Raw genomic sequence first — 20,531 nt, forward strand, 5'->3', positions numbered from 1 at the left:
GAAAAATAGGGTAAATTTATTAAAATATTTCAAACCAGTAGGAGATTTTAGGACACGAATACAATAATGAATTGAAATTACTATGATTGCCGTACAATATAGTAAGTATAAAAAAGTATATCCATAGGATCCGCGTTAGAAAACTATAAAGAAAGTCCATTATTTGGTAAATGATCTGCCTGAATCCATATCTATTTCAGATACAGATATATTCATTATGTACAATCTTTGATAACTCTATTGTAATAAACTATTACAGATTTTAGTAGTTGAACGAAATGATCAAGCAATAGTTACGAATTAAATGAATGGTTATGAATCGACCAGTGTGGTGAGATCAGTAAATGGACAGGTTACAAAATGACCAGCTCCCAAAATAAAACTGGAAATAATAAATAAAAAAGGAAATAGCACTTAGAACTGAGGGATATATAATAATTATTACTTACATGTAATTGTTTTTCAGTTTTTTAATACATGCGTTATATAAACATATCTATCTACTCCTTACACTCTCCTATATAAGTGCGCGAACCGTTCGAAGTCCGCGTCTTCTATAATGCATTTGATTGCCTGTCTATGGAGTTGCGTAACATGTTTTCGAAGGGATTAGGAAATGTCGTAGTCGAGTTATCATATATCACATATTGCAAATTTTAATAAAGAATATTTATAGTAATTATAACCCCTAATCCTTCGTCTTTGCCCCTTGTACGGGTAAGTGACGGAAAACTGTCATCAGGTTCAAAATAGTCCGAGTTTGAAAAAACCGTACCAACAATAAGTAAATAAAGTTATATTGACATAACAAGCTGTAAGAAAATAATTTACTTACCACTCAATCGCTGACATTTTTGGTTTATTAATGTTTCACTCTAAATCATAATTTGGCGCGTTTAATGCAGACGAACCCGCGATTAGCGATGACAATATAGTAGTTTAATACCTACCGAGCCCGGATAGTGTCGGTTGTACGGAGTTTTCCCCCTTTTTCGGCAATATGTCGGTGAAAGCGAACGAAAAGTAGAAAAAAAACGAAACAAATCGGCGTTGTGCAACCATAAGTGGAAATTCAACTTGATTTGTAGGGTAAATCAATTGCATATTCAATACTTTAAATGTCTGGAGCGTAGAAACGTTTGTACAAGCGCTAATATTTGTAAAATGCAGTTTTCTAATGTTCCACAAGTTTGCCGAGAGACGTCCCATAGCGTTACGCGCTCGTTACTGACCTTGTCTATAACTATATAGCATATTATGGACTGTTTTTGAAATTGGAATTTTTAATTGGAATATAGTATATTAGGAAGATTGGTGTGTAAAGAGGTCAATTTAGCACATCTTCAACGCAAATTTCACACTGGCCCAGGGCCTATGTACTTGAATGAAAGCATCACCTGTTAAATATAACAGAACATGAATAACCATCGAGATGAGCTTCTTTTTCTTTTAAACAATAACCTGATATGAAACCAGTGTACTAAATCAAATTGTAGGGGTGGGAGGGATGGGATGGGAAATAAACATGCGAATAAAGCAATGCAATTATTGTCCAACAACATTGACCTGGCACTCTTGCATTTGACCCCATAGTCGGTAAATTCCGTAAACGTTACAATCTATTGTAAATCGATATGAATGTATATAACCAGATGTTAAATGATCTAAATTACAAATCCCTCTTAGCACAGTCGTAAAATGCTTTCACTTCAAGAATATAGACGCACACTCGTAGGTTCGAATCCTGGTTCAGCCACTTTTATATTTTTTTTTCTTATTTTAAAATTACTATTTCTCTCTTAATTCGTGCAAAACGTTTTGAGTTTTGGTTGTGTATGAATTTTAATTTGTATTATGGACGTGCTGTCCTTTCTATTAATTAAAGATAATGTAATGAAATAAAATTGTATAAAAACACAACTTAAAAGGCATCCTAAAAACAAGATGTAGTTAAACGATTTCAAATTAATTATTGCAAGTTAATTTCAAAATGAAATAAAAAAAAATGTATGTCCTCATAACATGGTGTTGGTAAGGTCTCGAACCAGGGAACTTCAGATCAGTAGTCAGGCATCGATACCAATACACCACAATTCATTGACGTGGTAAGTTAGTAAAGATATCGATATATTCGTTAGATACCACTGTTTATCACCTGACCTTTACGGAAATTAATGAAGTGCCAGGTCAATATTGTTGGACAAATTACCTCGAGTGATTTGAAAATACCTTTCGATACTTTATATAGAAATCTGATACGCTTAGTTGATGCACGAAAATCTCGTGCAACACAATCTTTACACAATTACTATATATTACAGCGTAACTTAATAGCTCTACCAAGAATAAATACATTTATTTTCTAATTCGCTTGCTCAAACGAAAATAAATTATTTATTCTCTTTAAAAGCTATTAAGCATAATACACAACAAGACATAATTAGGATTGGCCAATTGCATTGCTTTTATTATATCGAGCAAAAACAAAGAACGGGAACATAGTTAATTAACTTTAATATTGAAAAAATTATCTATAAATTGTTCTATGAAAGCTTTTAACAATGTCACTGAAATAATTTACAAATCAAACCATTGCAAATCAAATATTCATTTATATACCTAAATTTTTTGACACTGAAAGAAGTTTACTAAATTCATCTTTAATATAACCATCTTTAGCCTTTTCGGACCGCCAACGGCCATGTCTCTTAAACAAACGGTCCGGAATTCCGAAGTTAGCCGCAGCTGTAGCACCACCGGACCTAAGGCTATGAATCCCAATTTTTTTCTTATCTAAACCAATCTCAGAAAACATGTTAAGTACAATTTCTCTAACCCTAGTATATGACAAATGATTAACTCCTTTTAATTTATAAGTATTTGTTGATTTACAGTAAGACACTGAACGGAAAATAAAATCGTTCGAATCATCTGTAATATTACTCATATCTATATATCTCTCTAACAAAGACACCGGGCATGTCTTTTTACCAGTCCTAGCTATAATACAGTTTTTACCTTCATGATATATGTCCGTTTTGCTTGACCTTATATAGATACAAACATGATCCTGAAAAAACTGAAGATCTGATCGTCTTAGGTCACTTAACTCAGAAAATCGTAAAAACCCTGCATAAGCTACAAAACACATACATAAATTTCTCAAATACATTAAATTTGAATCTTCACCTCCAAACTTGTCCATAAGTTCATTTAACATTAAAGGAGTTACAGGTTCTTTTTTCGACACAGAATGTCCCAAAATCCGGTGTGCTGCTTCCCTGACTGATTTAACCCAAGTAGAATCACAAGGATTAGAACTAAAACCAGCCAAATCATGAGCCCATTTTACTGAATAATAAACTTCATCAACAGAAGTTGGAGAATTTGATCTCTGAATAACTGATATGAGATATAAAGCCAAATTCAAATCACTAGCTGGTAAAGATTCGACACCGTGTTCCCGTGCCCAAAAACACCATTTTCCGAAAACTCTTTGATACTTTTTCACAGTGTTAGAAGCTTTAGATTTCAATATGAAATTTGGTAATTCAGCAGCCAAGGAAGACAACTCCGGATCTTGAAAATCAACTGTGTTGAGATTTCGTGCGATCAGATCTGTAAAATGTATAAAAAGAAAGACAATAAAAAAGTGCGTGCAAATAATAACTATGTTAACAAAATTTTTAACTCAAAGTACACTGTATACACAAAATTTAAACAACGATATTAGCTGTGCAAAAATGTTCAGTCAACCTGTCTATGACTTTTCCTTTTTCAACAATTATGCCAACCTGTCTATGGCATAAATCAATCTATAAACACAAAATATTACAACTGCCAACCTGTCTATGGCAAAATACATAAAAGAAAGAAAACAATCTTTCAAAAATTAACTTCTGATAATGCATTCATGCAATGATTTACCGATATAAACAGTCACGAAAAATCACTGCAATTGAAGAAAACATGTAAAACTTTCAAATTATCCCGTTATAAATACAATACTATCCAATAAAGTTAAAACTCAAATCTGACAGCTAAAATTTTACTGTTAAATTTGTCTGAACCGAAAATAGTATTCTTATTAAGATATTGTATAAATATGTTCTGATCTTTCGAAAAAAGAAGCATGTCCGCGACATACGGTTTAACTTGACTGTTATCTCCCGTTAACATAGGCCAAAAGGGTGCTGAAGGCCAATAAGGTGCTATCAAAGTCCCCGATGCTTTACAAGCCAACAGAAAATTTATAACTCTGGGAACTAAAGCTACAGGAGGTACTAACCAGTTATTTTCATTAGCCCAATTTACAGAAAACGCGTCAACTTTCTCAGTGCCCGGAACCCAAACTAAACTGTTAAAACGAACAATTTTTCGATTATAATGGTTCGCAAAACGATCTACTGTATGAGGTCCCCACATTAAATCAATGAAATCAAAAAACTCTCCTGAAACGCCCCAGTCATCAACATCACATAGTTTACTATAATAATCAGCCAAAGCATTAGATTCTCTGGGAACCCATGTCATATGTAAAGAAATCTGATGTTTAATGCACAATTCAAATATATCTAAAGCTATCCTGTGTAAATCTAATTTCGTACTCCCCCCATCAACAATATGAACACAATTCTGATTATCTGTGCACCACCTCACAGTTAACCCCGCTATAAAAGGTAAAAAACTTTTTAAGGCAAATAAAATAGCAGTTAACTCGCGCCATGTAGAACTGGTGTCCATTTCGGACTGAGACCAATTCCTATGACAAATTTTATCGCTATTACCTTCAATATAAGCAGCGCAGGCTATTTGGCTTGCATCAGAATAGACAGTTACTGACTCAATACCAGTACTGAACAAACGTCTGGTTGGTTTACTAAATATTTTCTTTTTCCAGAATTTGATTTCTCGAATAGCTCCCTCAAACTGGCTAATATCTAAAACAGAGTCCCAGCCCTCATTTCTAGATTCAATAGCATGATGCAAATGTTTTGTCATTAATTTGCAAATATTACCTATAACAGGCATTAATGAAATAATTTTCCCCGTGAACTTTGCTATTTCTCGTGCACTTAAAAGAGGAATTTTCGCACAACATACGTCAATATAATCGGACACATTACATATCCGCCTGTCCGGAATTTCAAGCAAGTTATCTTTTAAATTCCATAAAAGCCCCAGCCATTCAAGAATTTGTACTGGTTCTAATACGCATTTGTTCAAATTAATCAAAAAACCTGACCTAATCAAAACTGACTTCACAAACATGACGTCATTCTTAGCCAATTGAAGTGTTTTATTTACACCCCAGCCATCATCTAAAAATAGTACAAAAAATATACCATTTTCCCTGATATGCTTAACAATTGGCCGTAAACACTTTGTCCAGATAAATGGAGCCGATGTCAGTCCAAAAGGTAAAACAGTGAAAACATAATATTTTGTTAAACCGTTTTCAATCCACGAAAATCCTAAAAAAGTTTGCTGAGATGGAGCTATATCTATATGGTGATATGCTGAGGTTACATCAAATTTGTACATGAAGCCCCCAGGATACAAATATTCAAAAGCGACTGACCAGTCCTCGAACTTAAAATGTTCTTTCCAAACATACCTATTCATAACGCTTAAGTCAAGAATAAGACGTTTTTTCCCAGAACTATTGAGCGACACTGACAACGGATTAACTAAATAAGGAATAAAAGGAACTTCTAAAACACAACCAGAATGAACTAAATCAGTGATAGCACCCGAAACAAAATCACTATGTTCAAAAGCAGACTTGTTGTTTTTGAGAAAATAACTAACAGGAGTTTCATAAAATGGAATAATATAGCCGTTTTGAACTACATCAATAACATAGTCAGAAGCTTTTAAAATATTTCTCCAAAATTCAACATGAGACCGTAACCTACCCTTAACAGACTGATTTTTGCTATGTGAAAAATTCATTTTGTATTCAAAATACTTAGTTTGTGCTAAAATAATGTCCTCTAAAACACAGTTTTTGTTCTGCGAAATACAATCATTTGAAAAATACTCATCTTTACAATAAGCCGGTTCTTGGTTCAGTTGCGGTTTGTTGCGGTTTCCCCGATTGCTGCTGATTGACCTTGACTGGTTGACCTTGTAAAGGGAAGGCGCTTCCGTTAACGGGATAATATCCGACTCCTTGGGGTTGACGTAATCTTGGGCAGTTCGACCGGAAGTGTCCAAATCCACCACAGGCATAACACTGGATGAGCTGTTTGTTGTTTCGTCGAAAGGTACGAAAAGAACTGAATACACCCCTAGCAGTGTCATCAGCATAACCCGTATCACGTGACGACTCCAGCAAGCTGACTGTAGAAGTCGCAGGTTTCGAACCCGACCGAAATTTTTTCTTGGCCAAAGCTCGTTTTTCAGCACGACGGATCTTCTTATCATCGTCGCTATCGCTGGCGATTTCATCCGACTCATATTCAGCAACTGTGTCCCAGCCGCCGGGACTTTTATCAGCTAATTTGATAAGTTTATTCCTGTGAGTCAGGCTTTTGACGATTCCAGCAACTTTATCTAATGATCTACGCTGTTCGTCGTTCTGAATAAAACTGGAAACCGACTCTAACTGTTCAATTAATCCCGAGTTGAATTCGAACTGTTTCCGGTTACTTGTCCACTTAAAGTCCCTAGCACAAGAACTTTCTCTCAATTTTTTGAACTGCTTGTCATTGGACACTAATAAATCGTCTCTCAATTCTCGTTTAAGCGAAGAAAACTTCTTATCTAGATACTCCTGAAAAGCGACCATAGAATCTGCTGAACCGCCTCTATCGCTACCACGTGGCCGCCCTGCGTTTTCGCTATCACTATCCATTTAAGTGGGAAAATAAACATGCGAATAAAGCAATGCAATTACCTCGAGTGATTTGAAAATACCTTTCGATACTTTATATAGAAATCTGATACGCTTAGTTGATGCACGAAAATCTCGTGCAACACAATCTTTACACAATTACTATATATTACAGCGTAACTTAATAGCTCTACCAAGAATAAATACATCTAAGTTACTATGATATAAATGATAACGTTTTTGATGTTCGTCAACAGTCACAGTTTGTTTTTCTTATTTTAAAACATAGCAGCTTGTTTGTCGGCGTAATCAACTGGCTTATTCAAGTAATTAAAGGATAGCCGGCCGCTTGTGTTCAAACGCCGTTAGAGGCAGAATCTTTGCGCTAATTGCTTTGTACTGGTTAGTTCCAGGAACGGATCCTTGCATGTTTCAATCAAGTACATGTCATAGGTTCCAACACAATCAAACTTAATGGAAGTTAACATTACATTGTAATTTATGACGATTCAACAGAAACGTACATAGTAGTCATAATCATAACGCACTTCATTTTTGCATCACTATTTAATCACATCGTTAGTGATTAAGTCAGTTCGAAAATATCTTATTCGTACCGTCATTAAAATGATAACACAATTAAGAAGCTGTGCATATTCGTGTTAAAGAAGTCACCTTCCTTTATATGTATATAATCTGTACACAATGGACTGCAAACATGCAATTATTGAAAATTCGCACGAGTACGTGATATTTCTTATTTTATTTTATTTTTTTATATATGGGAAATTTAGTGTGCGATGTTAAGATAACTGACTACAAGAACAACTCCGCTAGTTATAAATAATATGACATAACACAAGCACGTTAAAAGCAGAATAATGAAACGCGAATTTGTGTTTACCTTAAAGCAAACAAATAACACTTATGAATAGTGTTTCCATGCATTAACATATGCAAACACCTTAAAACATAAAACCACGTGGGCCCGTGCTTTAAATGCGTCTTAGATGATCATACAATAAAGAAAAATGTGTATTAATCATTTCTAGTGTAGACTGTTCTCATCTTCGATTTGCCAAACAAGAATGAAAGACAGAATCCATAACTGTTACCTACGAATAATACAGTCATGAAAATCGATACCGAGTTATCAACTTATCAGCTGTTATGTGTACGTGATAACCGACCTTTCAACTTACGCAATATAGCCATGGTAACTTTCAAGCCGCTAATGTCTGACTGCGTCTTTTCATTATTTAAATACAGCTTTGGGTCAACAGTTTATCCAGCTAGATCTTGAAAATGGAACGTAATATATCACGGTAAGACAAATCGTTTCTTTTGTTATTCAAGTCGAAATTAATAGCATAGTTTCTAAATGGCACATTGTGTTTGTGCCTTAGAAATAAATTCATATAGTTTTAATTCTTTAGAAATGTCAAATATGTGTTTAATTACCATGTATAAATAATGAATTAAACTTGTACATGTTAGATGTTTTATAAAAACAAATGTAGCGCTAAACATGTGGTTTCGTGTCTGTAATGTGGCAAAGTAATATTTTGACTTCCATATATAATACCAATCACTCTAATGAACAAAACTAAATATGCAAATGATAAGTCATGGGTGATGTTCACAAAGTTCGTAAATTTTGGCTGTACTGGTCACATCTTTAAATTTGCGTGAAAAAAAACATGAGACAAATATTATACCGGGAAAAAAATAATACAATATGTTTCCAAAATAACAATTCCGTGAAAAATTCAAATAAAGAGGGGTACGCGACCCTACGCACGCCATTAATACAACAATAACGTTCGTGACGTAGCATCATTGTTTTTTTTTTCAAGTACGCTCTCGAGTGTTTAATGACGCCGGATCATGTTCCTATAACAAGTGTTCTGTTTCTAGAGATAAAACGCGGCCTTTTTTTCGCTCCCTCCACTGCACAAAGGTTAAAGAGCCGGCCATTATCTATGGAACGCCTGGACTGTCTTATGTTAAGATTGAATTATATACCTGGTTAAATGTCTTTCTGTTGAGTCCGAGATACAAAATGCTGGGTGGAAATCCTAATGTGCTCAGTTATTGAAGTGCTATGTTGTGTGCTTACTGTATTTTATTCAGTCAAGTCAATGTATTGTCGGGTGCATAAGTCGTTATGTTCAGTTCTTAAAACAAACAAGCATGTGGAAACACAATTATGTTGAGTTAAAAAGATATGTTGTAGGGTGTTACAGTTATTATGTTCGGTTATTATTATATGCTGTTTGGTGCTCTTCTCATCATGTTCAACCATGAAAATAAACAGTTGAGTGGTACTATCATTTTGTTTGGTTGAGGCAGTGTATTATTGGGTGATACTTTTATTATTTTCAGTTGCAATGACATGCTGTTGGGTGCTTTATTCCTTCTGTTCAGTCGTGAAATAGAACTGTTAAATGGTACAATCATTATCTTAAATGGTACTATCATTATCTTGTGTGCTGATTATATCTTCTTCAGTCAAGTCAATGTGTTGTTCGGTGCAAAGGTCGTTATGTTCAGTGGTTGTTTGGTACTATCATTATGTTCAGTTCAGATGATATACTGTTCGGTGCAGAGGTCATTATGCTCAATAGTGAACACAAACTGTTGTGTGATACAACCATTATGTTGGGTTCATTCGGATATTTTCGGGCAACAAGATGGGAGAGGTCACGTCGAGGCTAATGACCACTAAATTGCCAAAACAATTTTCTTCCCTATAAATATTATCGGGGGCTTAAGAACGTTATTTTCATAAATTGGACTTTTAAATACCCTATGGGTATTTATTAGTTAATTCATGACTATACTATACTGTTACAGTCATAATGGGTACAGTATATATAAAACTTAAAATATGGGTAAGGGTAGCCTGTTAAAGTCACACGTGACCACCGTAAATAAAACTTAAAAAATTTATCTGTTTGGTAACCTATAAGAGTCACAAAAGGACACAGCAAACGAAATTTAAAATATAAAACATCATATTCAAGTAAGGGAACCCTATTTGAGTCACACATGGCCACAGTATATGGAGCATATTAGTAAGGGTAGCCTATTAAAGTCACATATGGCCACAGCATATACGACTTAAAATGTATTTGTTGGTAACCCATTTGAGTCACACATAACCACAATAAATGGAACATAATATTTAAGTAAGGGAAACCTATTTGAGTCACACATGGCCACAGTATATGGAACATTAGATATAAGTAAAGGTAGCGCAATAAAGTCACACATACCCACATTATGAAGAACATTCTATATAAGTAAGGGAAACCTAATTGAGTCACACTAGGCCAAAATATATGGAACATTATGTTTAAGTAAGGGAAACCTTTTTGAGTCACGCATAACTAAAGTATATGGAACATTATATATAAGTAAGGGTAGCCTAATAAAATTAGACTCAAATACATTTCCCTGACTTAAACATTATGTCTAATATATTGTGGCCATATGTGACTCAATTAGGTTTCACTTACTTATAAAGAATTTTCTTTATACTTTGGCCATGTTTGACTTTATTAGGCCACACTTACTAATATATAATGTTCCATTTACTGTGGTCATGTGTGTCTCAAATGGGGGTTCCATACTTATATTTAACGTTCTTTATACTGTGGCCATGTTTGACTCAAATAGGTAATTGTTTTGGCAATTTAGTGGTCATTAGCCTCGACGTGACCTATGGAAATTAGTTGCTCCCGCCCGCCATCTTGTTTGACGCGAAGAAATCCGAATGAACCCAACATAATTGTATGACCACTCAGCGCATTGTCAAATGACTTGTGCACCGAACAGTATATCATCTGAACTGAACATAATGACGGTATCACACCACAGTTTGTGTTCACTACTGAACATAATGACTTCAGCACCGAACAGAATATCATCTGAACTGAACAAAATGACGGTATCACACCACAGTTTGTGTTCACTACTGAACATAATGACCTCTGCACCAAACAGGATATCATCTGAACAGAACATAATGACGGTATCACACCACAGTTTGTGTTCACTACTGACCATAATGACTTCTGCACCGAACAGAATATCATCTGAACAGAACATAATGACGGTATCATACCACAGTTTGTGTTCACTACTGACCATAATGACTTCTGCACCGAACAGAATATCATCTGAACTGAACATAATGACGGTATCACACCACAGTTTGTGTTCACTACTGAACATAATGACCTCTGCACCAAACAGGATATCATCTGAACTGAACATAATGACGGTATCACACAACAGTTTGTGTTCACTACTGAACATAATGACTTCTGCACCGAACAGTATATTATCTGAACTGAACATAATGACTTCTGCACCGAACAGTGTATCATCTGAACTGAACATAATGACCTCTGCACCGAACAGTACATCATCTGAACTGAACATAATGACTTCTGCACCGAACAGTATATCATCTGAACTGAACATAATAACGGTATCACACAACATTTTGTGTTCACTACTGAACATAATGACTTCTGCACCGAACAGTATATTATCTGAACTGAACATAATGACTTCTGCACCGAACAGTACATCATCTGAACTGAACATAATGACCTCTGCACCGAACAGTACATCATCTGAACTGAACATAATGACTTCTGCACCGAACAGTATATCATCTGAACTGAACATAATAACGGTATCACACAACATTTTGTGTTCACTACTTAACAGAATGACCTCTGCACCGAACAGTACATCATCTGAACTGAACATAATGATAGTACTATTCAACAGTTCTATTTCACGACTGAACAGTCTGAATAAAGCACCAAACAGCATGTCATTTCAACTGAAAATGATAAAAGGATCACCCAATAATACACTGCCTCAGCCAAACGAAATGATAGTACCACTTAACTGTTTATTTTCATGGCTGAACATGATGAGAAGAGCTATTTCAACCGAACATAACAACTGTCATACCCTACAACATATCTTTTTAACTCAACATAATTGTGTTACCACATGCCTGTTTGTTTTAAGAACTGAACATAACGACTTATGCACCCGACAATACATTGACTTGACTGAATAAAATACAGTCAGCACACAACATTACACTTCAATAACTGAGCGCATTTGGATTTCCACCCAGTATATTGGGATTTTGACCCAGCATATTGTATCTCGGACTCAACAGAATCACATTTAACCATGTATATCAGTCATTCTACACATAAGAAAGTCCAGGCTTTCCATAATTATCCGCTCTTTATCGGGATTTAGAAGTAATTTCGACACTTAACGGACGATGCTATCGGGTGAATTAAATTAGTGATTTATAATATCACTTTCAAAACGTCATCGTCTGATCTTTGAAAAAAAATATCATTATTTAAAGTAATGAAAAATATTTTATCAACTGACAAATGTTCTCTAAGGTAAATCTACTGATTATTGCGTAATGGTTTGAGGACTTTTCTGTTGAAAATGTGTCAGAGTTAAATCGTTTACATATACATGCACAGTGCGTTAACTGGAGTGCAGGTATTAGTTACCCGCACTACAGAGCATGCGACAAAAAGGGAAGCGACAGAAATATCATATTCAGATGCTCGTTCATTGGGTTTTAATATTTTGACAACGGGGTTCGTGATTTTATGTTTGACTATGATACAAAAGAGAAAGCCCCCTCGTACAAAGATAGCCTCGTGTTTCAATGCTCTTTCTATTACTTATCAAACAGACCCGGGGAAATACATGTGATACAAATAAAAGACGTGTACCGTTATTACATTTATTTATTGGAAATAGGCATATATCCTGATGTGTTAAATACAATATTAGAAATAGGCATGTATATAAGATATTAGAAATACGCATATACCATACGAGTTAAATAAAATATTGGAAATAGGCATTTATCCTGATGAGTTAAATAGAGGACATTGAATACATGTAAGTGTAGTTTAATACTAACTTTATTGATCGAGTTGAATAAAATTATATTATGCGAGCCTCTGGCGAGCATTCCACGAGTTCAAGAAATTTAGTATTGAATCTACACGAATATTAACAGGATATTTTTGCGTTTGAGTGAAATATGGAATATATTTGCACGAAACATGATAAAATGCCGCATATTATTTTCTCGAGCCGGGACGGCGAGTGAAAATATGTGGCATTTTATCATGTTGAGTGAAAATATATACCATATTTCACGAAAAAATAACCTTTTTTATTGTATCTTATTATGAAAAGAAAAATTGTTACGAACACCATTGCTTGCTACGCAACTGCAATTGTACAGCCCGCGGTAATATAATTATTGTCTTGTTTGACATGCGATATTTAGAGCTACATTTTGACGTCACGTAAACAACTCTTTAAACGTCTGTACAGCGTCAATGACTGAATAAAATATATTGGTGTTGGATTAATTTATTTAGTTAAACCATTTTCTATCATTCTAGATATTCTTTTCAAAACAAAATTCAACAAAAAGTTGTTTTTTTATTTATCAGATTTTCAAGCAAAATGGCAAAATAAGTCCCTTTAAATAAATAAGAGTTTTGACTCCGCCAACATTCATATTTATATTTCATATCTATTTATAAAAATATGAAATATATTTGATTGATATAGCACCATATTTCATGGGTAAAATTGAATAAGATATTATTTTTATCACATATATATAATAAGAACAGTACACTGTTAAAATGAGTAATTTTTCAATGACGCGCCTATAGTGTAACGCTAACATTAGCGCACTCTAACGCTATGTTTATATATAGCTAAACTGACGTAACGTCAGAAAATGACGTCACGTCCGATTGTTATTACACTAGTATTATATAGAGGATATTGAATGAGTGTAAGTTCAATACTAAATTTATTGCACGAGTTGAATAAAATTATATTATGCGAGCCTCTGGCGAGCATAATATTATTTTATTTAACGAGTGCAATAAATTCAGTAATGAACTTACACGAATTTAATATTCTATTTATCACATACCAAAAATAAAGACCGTTTAAAGTGAAATAAGAGTCATTTTTCATTGACGCGCTTATAGTATAACGCTAACATTTAGCGCGTCTTTACACTATGTTTGTATAACGCTAATGACGTCACGTCAAAATATATGCACGGCCGTGCAATACCATATTTACGGAGTCGCAAAATCGGCACGGGTGTGTGATAAATCAGTTTATTAAATGGCTTTATTATATACTTAAAAATGATATATTGAGAAATATTTATGAAATAAAATGTGTATCTTTATTTTCCGTATTTTCACTGGTGTCTTGCCGGACTACTTTCTTCTAACTTCAGCTAATAAACAAAATTAAAAGGTAATTCATTCTTCCTTATTTATAAGGTTAAAAAGGAAAAAAAGTATGTAGTAAACAGAAAATTTAAGTTTTTTTCTATATATACAAGATTTATTTCATGTTGTGGTATGAAAATCATCATAATTCACTCGTGGCTACTGCAACCCGTGACAAATTTATTTTCATACCACTCAATGAAAATAATTCATGTATTTATAGAAGAAACTTGAATACCCTCTATTTATTACACTCTTGTGTCGCGGTTTATGTGATAAATAAGATTTTTGAACTAGGCATTTATCCAGATAAGTTAAATACAATTTTGAAAGTAGGGATATATCCTGATGAGTTAAATAAACAATATATTAAAGGATGAAAATGATAATATAGTATAGTATATAGTATAGGAAAGCATAGCATAAAATAATATAAACACCTCGTGACACGACGTATGAGATTGTGTAAGCGCAAATCGTTAAATGACTAAGTATATTTTTTCAAGATGGCAATATTCTGTAACAACCAAAAATAAACAGTTTTTGAGGAAAAAAAATGGTAGCATTTCTGAGGCATAATTGACCTTTCATTAAAATGTGGACTGTCTTTAGTAGTATCTGTCACTGGACTTAGTAATAACATATTCTAACACGACCCGCAGTTTCCCCTATTGAACATAGAAGAACCGAAAGTGTGTATTATTATACAATAAAGTCACTAGTTCTGGCTTCCAAAACTTTATAAGCCGCTTTTTAACTTTTTTGTTTTTCATCTGATGCGGCATTAAAGTTTCGGATAAGACCTGTTACGAAACCTAACCAGAATAACATAAGTTGATTTATTCTTGTTTTTTTTTCCTTGCAAATACACTTGACCCAATCAATTCTTGTGCATTTTACGATAAAACAATTATTTTAATATCGTTCTATACCAATTAAAGTATCAAAATATTAAAACAGTCGTTAAAATTGCCTATTTAATTGTAAAACATCAATTTAGACCGACTACAGTCGGCCATGACATTCTGGTGCCACGCGAGACCTCGTATGACGTCATTCACGGGAACAGATTTGAATAGAGTCTTGTACTATATTTAGAAGATTTTATTGACATGATTTCGATTTTTGTATTCAAGATAATGTTTTTATTTTTTTTTTCATTAATTTTTTAGTACTTAAATATGATTTTATTGAATATAAAAGTCAGTAAATCACCTTTTTCAATATCTGTAAAAAAGTAATTTATAAAAATATTGGAGGCACATGGGTTCATAAAGGTCAATCTCGTAATCACGTGGTCAAACATTTTGGCAATATGGCGGCCAAGTGCCGAAATTTTTACCTGTCGGAAACTATTAGGTAGTTTATGTTCGTAATAAGATTTTTATTTGTCCATCCTTGGCTTATCAACAGAATATATATAGTTTTATCAAGGTTTGCTTTAATTTACTTCATGGCATGTTCGATGAATAAATACGAGCGTGTCAGATTCCTGGCACGATTATTGGTGGACTTTCCCAACGGGGTTATCTTCAGCGTTCACGTCATGTCATAGTATATAAACGGGTACGCTGAAGACCTTAAGCTATAAAGTCACAGTTTGACGTACTATATTTAGACTTGTGACGTTATCATTATACCAATTAAAATGTGACGAGCTGAAAATAAGTACGGAAACAAACCAGGCGCAATATAGGTAAATATCAGGTACGGCAGCATTTATTATGTCGTGGTATAATCGAAATAATATATCCAAAACAGTAATTTTATCGCTTGATAACATCGCTGTGTGTCGTTTGGATGCGCATCATATCATAATAGCACTAAATTAATTTGATTAACATTGTTATTGTATGTGCAGTATGTGTCAAGAGTGTTGAGAAAATCGACTTGCATGAGTTTGTTATCACATACAGACAAAACACCGTTCCTACTGAGAGCCTTTCTATCAAAAAGGAAAAAAATCTTTCATTAATAAATTCGGTAAGATATTTTAAAAGGTTAACAAGTATGTCTCACCTTAACAAAATCGCCAAAAAAGTCAATATCCAAGAAAGTGCCAGTGTCTTGACTCGTTGTTTAAAATTCATATAAAAATCATGAACATTTCGTAATTGTCATTATGATAAAAACATACAAGAGGGCCATGATGGCCCTGAGGTCGCTCACCTGTATATAGGCCCCCCCACCCCCCCCCCCCAATGTAGAAGGGCCAATTTAACCCAAGGGCTTTTATTTGCACAAACTTGGTAGACACCCATAAGAAGATGTTTCATGATAAACATCTAAGTTCTAGCTCATTGGGCTTTTTAAAAGAAGATTTTTTTAAGTTTTTACTATACACATTATAGTTAAAAACAATGAAACCCCTGGGGCCGGGCCAGTTTTGACCCCAGGGCTTTTATTTGAACAAAGTTTGTAGACACTCACTAAAAGATGTTCCATGCTTAATATCTTAACTCTAGCTATTTGGTTTTTTTCAAAGAAGATTTTTTAAGTTTTTGCTATACACGTATAAGAAAAATCAATGACCCACGGGGCGGTGCCAATTTTGACCCCAGGGCTTTTATTTGAACAAACTTGGTAGACACTTATTAGAACATGTTTGATGCTAAATATCTTAGCCATAGCTCCTTGAGTTCTTTAAAAGAAGATTTTTGAAGTTTTTACTATATGCATAAAGGGAAAATCAATGACCCCCCGGGGCGGGGCCAATTTTGACCCCAGGGCTTTTATTTGAACAAACTTGGTACTCACCCATTAGAACATGTTTCATGCCAAATATCTTAGCTCTAACTCTTTAGGTTCATTAAAAGAAGATTTTTTACGTTTTTACTATATGCATAAAGGGAAAATCAATGACCCCCCGGGGCGGGGCCAATTTTGACCCCAGGGCTTTTATTTGAACGAACTTGGTAGACACTCACTAGAAGATGTTTCATGTAAAATATCTAAGCTCTAGCTCTTATCGTTTTTTAAAAGAACATATTTAAAGTTTTTTCTTTCGGTTGCCATGGCAACCAGAGTTCTGCATTGAATTAAATTCTTTGAACAATTTTTAAAGGTGACCACCAAAGGAACATTCCTGTGAAGTTTGGATGAAATTGGCTTAGTGGTTTATGAGGAGGTGTCATTTTAAGTAAAAGTTTACGGACGAACGACGGACGGACGACGGACGGACGCCGGACGAAAAGCGATCACAAAAGCTCACCCTGTCACTTTGTGACAGGTGAGCTAATAACATATAATTATTACATGTACCTGTTTTCCTGAACAAATTTCAACCGGTTGGAATGATAAATGCTAATTTGGTACGAATCATTTATTTGATTAAAAATAGTTTGATGCGTATTGACTGTGAAACTGTAGCATTTTTAATCAAATATTTTCTTAATTTCAAATACCACATTCTTAAACAAATGTTGCATTTACTCGATGAGCTGTTAACAACTAATCATCACTCATTGACAGGATAAACACAAATAAAGTCTGCAATATTTTTAATTTTGCCGTGTTATGGTCTAGTCCTTTTTTTCTCTACTTATAAATCGAAACAAGCACTAACTAACTATGTGTTCATCCAGAGCGGCTGTAAAATGAGCCATTCATTGGCGTGTTCAGACATTCGACGAGATACTTGATATTAAACCTTAGACAAATTTACATTTTTATATTTTGTTTCATTTAATATTGATCATCAATTCAGTTAAAACATAATTAAATGCAATCAAAATGAATTTCGATACCTACGCCATGTGATTAAATCAATCAAGACAGGAAACATTTCAATAATAAATTAAATCAACGGAAACATAAAACAATTACATCCAAAACTTTAAATAATTAATTAATTTTACTATGTATCATTAAAGATTTAGGAGACAACAATATCCTTATATATAATAAACGAGATAATTTATTTATATTTGAATTACCTATTGTTGCTACAAAACAATATTGTATTTACAATCGTGATAACGGCTTACAAACCATAATAACTATATCTTTATACAAAATGAATCTTATTCAAATTTAAACAAGTAAACGAATATTCTCTCAAAGATTAAAGAAACTGTTTTGGTACAATGATAAGTATTCCTGCATAAAATGATGGACATTTTTGCAGCAAGGATTTTATTTCAAATATTGCAAGAAATAAGTTACAATTATGGAAGATGTAAACTAAATGTACCTAATAGGTCAACAAAGTGAATACTGATCCTATGGAAAACTGAACTTCAGTGTTGTATTTTTTTCTATTTTTTGTTTATTGTTAAGATCATGAAATGCAATACTCCTTGATTATTGAAAATTAAATATTTAAGACAACATTTTAAGACAACTATGATAACACATTGTAACTTCCAGTATTGATCACAAACAGGTACATGTATACTTGGTAAACTGAAGACGTTAAAGATATGGATACTTGAATACAATTAACGTATAAATAACTGAAACCCTACAAGTGGTGACAATTTTGGCTTCTTTTCCAGTTTAATCAAAATATAATATAATCGACACAATCATGAAAACGTGTGTAGAAGAGGTTTAGGGAGTGGAACTATATAAGTTTTCTTTCGTTCTTATCCCTTTCAATTTTATGTAATAATTGTATACATATAAAATGTAATATATGAAAAATATTGAAATAAATATGTTTAAACTAAAAGGTGTGTATTTGACGGCAGAAATATGTTCACTCAATTTATCAGTATACCTAAATATTTAAATGTTTTTATTTTTCAGGTTGCCACAGATGCCTTTCCCAGACAATTTTAGTGACGTTTACTACGACCTTGATGATCCCGACGAAACAGTTGAGCCAAACAGTATTATGCTGGTCACAATTGGAATGCTTGGGTTTCTATCTATGTCTGGCATTTTTGGCAACACCCTAGTGCTTTACGTCTTCACAAAGCAGAAAATCAAATTGAGTTCCACTATATTTATCCTCACGCTTGCAGGGACCGATTTGATATCGGCTCTTGTTACAATGCCTTTCACCATTTTCATGGAACTACGTCACTTCCGAATAGATATTGATGTCTTATGCAAGCTGTATCACGGGTTAGCAACTACGTCAATTCCCTTTTCAGCTTCCGTGATGGTTGCGATAGCCGTTGATCGATACATGTGCATTGTTCATCCTTACAAGCAAATGATGACGATCAAGAGAGCCAAGATCACCGTTGTTCTTCTTGCCATATTCTCTATGAGTATAGGGTTTCCGAGCTCCGTTATGTATGGCGTAAATAAAATATATAAAAGCAACTTAACTGCCATTACACAATCAATGTTTTATAACAGTTTAGCAGAGTATCCCTTCTTAAACAAGACCATTCATGAGCAGAACAATTTAAGTCAAAACACAGAAGATAATACGATTCGTACCGTCGTCGTCAACACAGGTCAATGCCATAAAAATGAAATTATTGTTGACATGTCATTCTTTAGTATATATCAGAAACTCTACTCGTCGTATTTTGCTGCTTGTGCTGTTATAGTGATCATCTTGTATGTCATCATCTACAAATCAGTGCTCACTCGACGCCGCAGACGATTTCATCTGACAACAACATGCTGTCTATTCCTTTCACCGAGGCACAATGAAGATACTACGAAACCGAAGCCAACAACAAAGTTTATAATGAGCAATATTGATGAGTCACCGTCACATATATCAAACAAAACAACGCAAGGGGATTCATTTAGAAGTGAGCAAAATCAAGACGACAATCATAGATGCGCAGCTGACACACTAGATTCCAGCAAGGAATCTTTAAGTCTATGCGGCGTCTCAAAAGCTAAAATGGAGAAGCTGAGAGTTGCTAATATCAAAACTGCCCTGATGTTGTCAATTGTAGCTCTGACATATTTGATTGCATTTCTGCCAGCATGGCTGATGGCACTGAAAGTCATTCCAATGAATGTCATAGTGTTCTATATGTATTTCACATACAATGTTGCTAATCCAATCATTTATGCATTCCTTAATCAAAATTTCCGTAATCATTTAGGAACGCTGTTGAAATGCAGGCAAGGAAGATAATCCATTGATGAAGGCAATGCTCGTCGGTCCCTATATTACAGTAAGGGCTCACATAAAGATAAACTTTTCAATAACAAAAAATCATCAAGACATGATACTTGTCATAAACATAAAACAATTATAAGGAAAAAATTCAACTGTAAAACAAGACATTGAAAATAACAGAAAAAGAGGCGAAACAGATTTGCTACTTGTTCAAATGACCACTGCACCATCCAATAAAACATCTTTAAACATTCAATCAATATGATAGTTCATTGCTTGTAAAGAATATTCAATACACAAATTTCTAAAT

At 34.0% G+C, this 20,531-nt stretch overlaps 2 protein-coding genes across 2 annotated transcripts; one reads left to right on the top strand and one right to left on the bottom strand.

Annotated features, from left to right (window-relative positions):
* Positions 1-2,619: 2,619 nt before the first annotated feature.
* On the bottom strand, positions 2,620-5,001 carry LOC132724690 (uncharacterized; the record flags this gene model as incomplete). The annotated part of the gene is made up of 2 exons (XM_060709621.1): positions 4,236-5,001; positions 2,620-3,618 (listed from the first exon to the last, which is right to left on the bottom strand). Coding segments are annotated over exons 1-2 (1,765 nt in total), but the record flags the coding sequence as incomplete, so codon positions are not given.
* Positions 5,002-12,279: 7,278 nt separating this feature from the next.
* Positions 12,280-20,236, top strand: LOC132724688 (cholecystokinin receptor-like). The gene is made up of 4 exons (XM_060709619.1): positions 12,280-12,291; positions 14,408-14,444; positions 15,609-15,630; positions 19,063-20,236. Exons 1-4 carry the CDS (start codon positions 12,280-12,282, stop codon positions 20,234-20,236), a joined length of 1,245 nt encoding a protein of 414 aa, XP_060565602.1.
* The last annotated feature ends 295 nt before the right edge of the window (positions 20,237-20,531 follow it).

The sequence above is a fragment of the Ruditapes philippinarum genome, unplaced genomic scaffold (assembly GCF_026571515.1).
Source record: "Ruditapes philippinarum isolate M1 unplaced genomic scaffold, ASM2657151v2 ctg37_1_1_1_1, whole genome shotgun sequence".
Classification (NCBI taxonomy): Eukaryota; Metazoa; Mollusca; class Bivalvia; order Venerida; family Veneridae; genus Ruditapes; species Ruditapes philippinarum.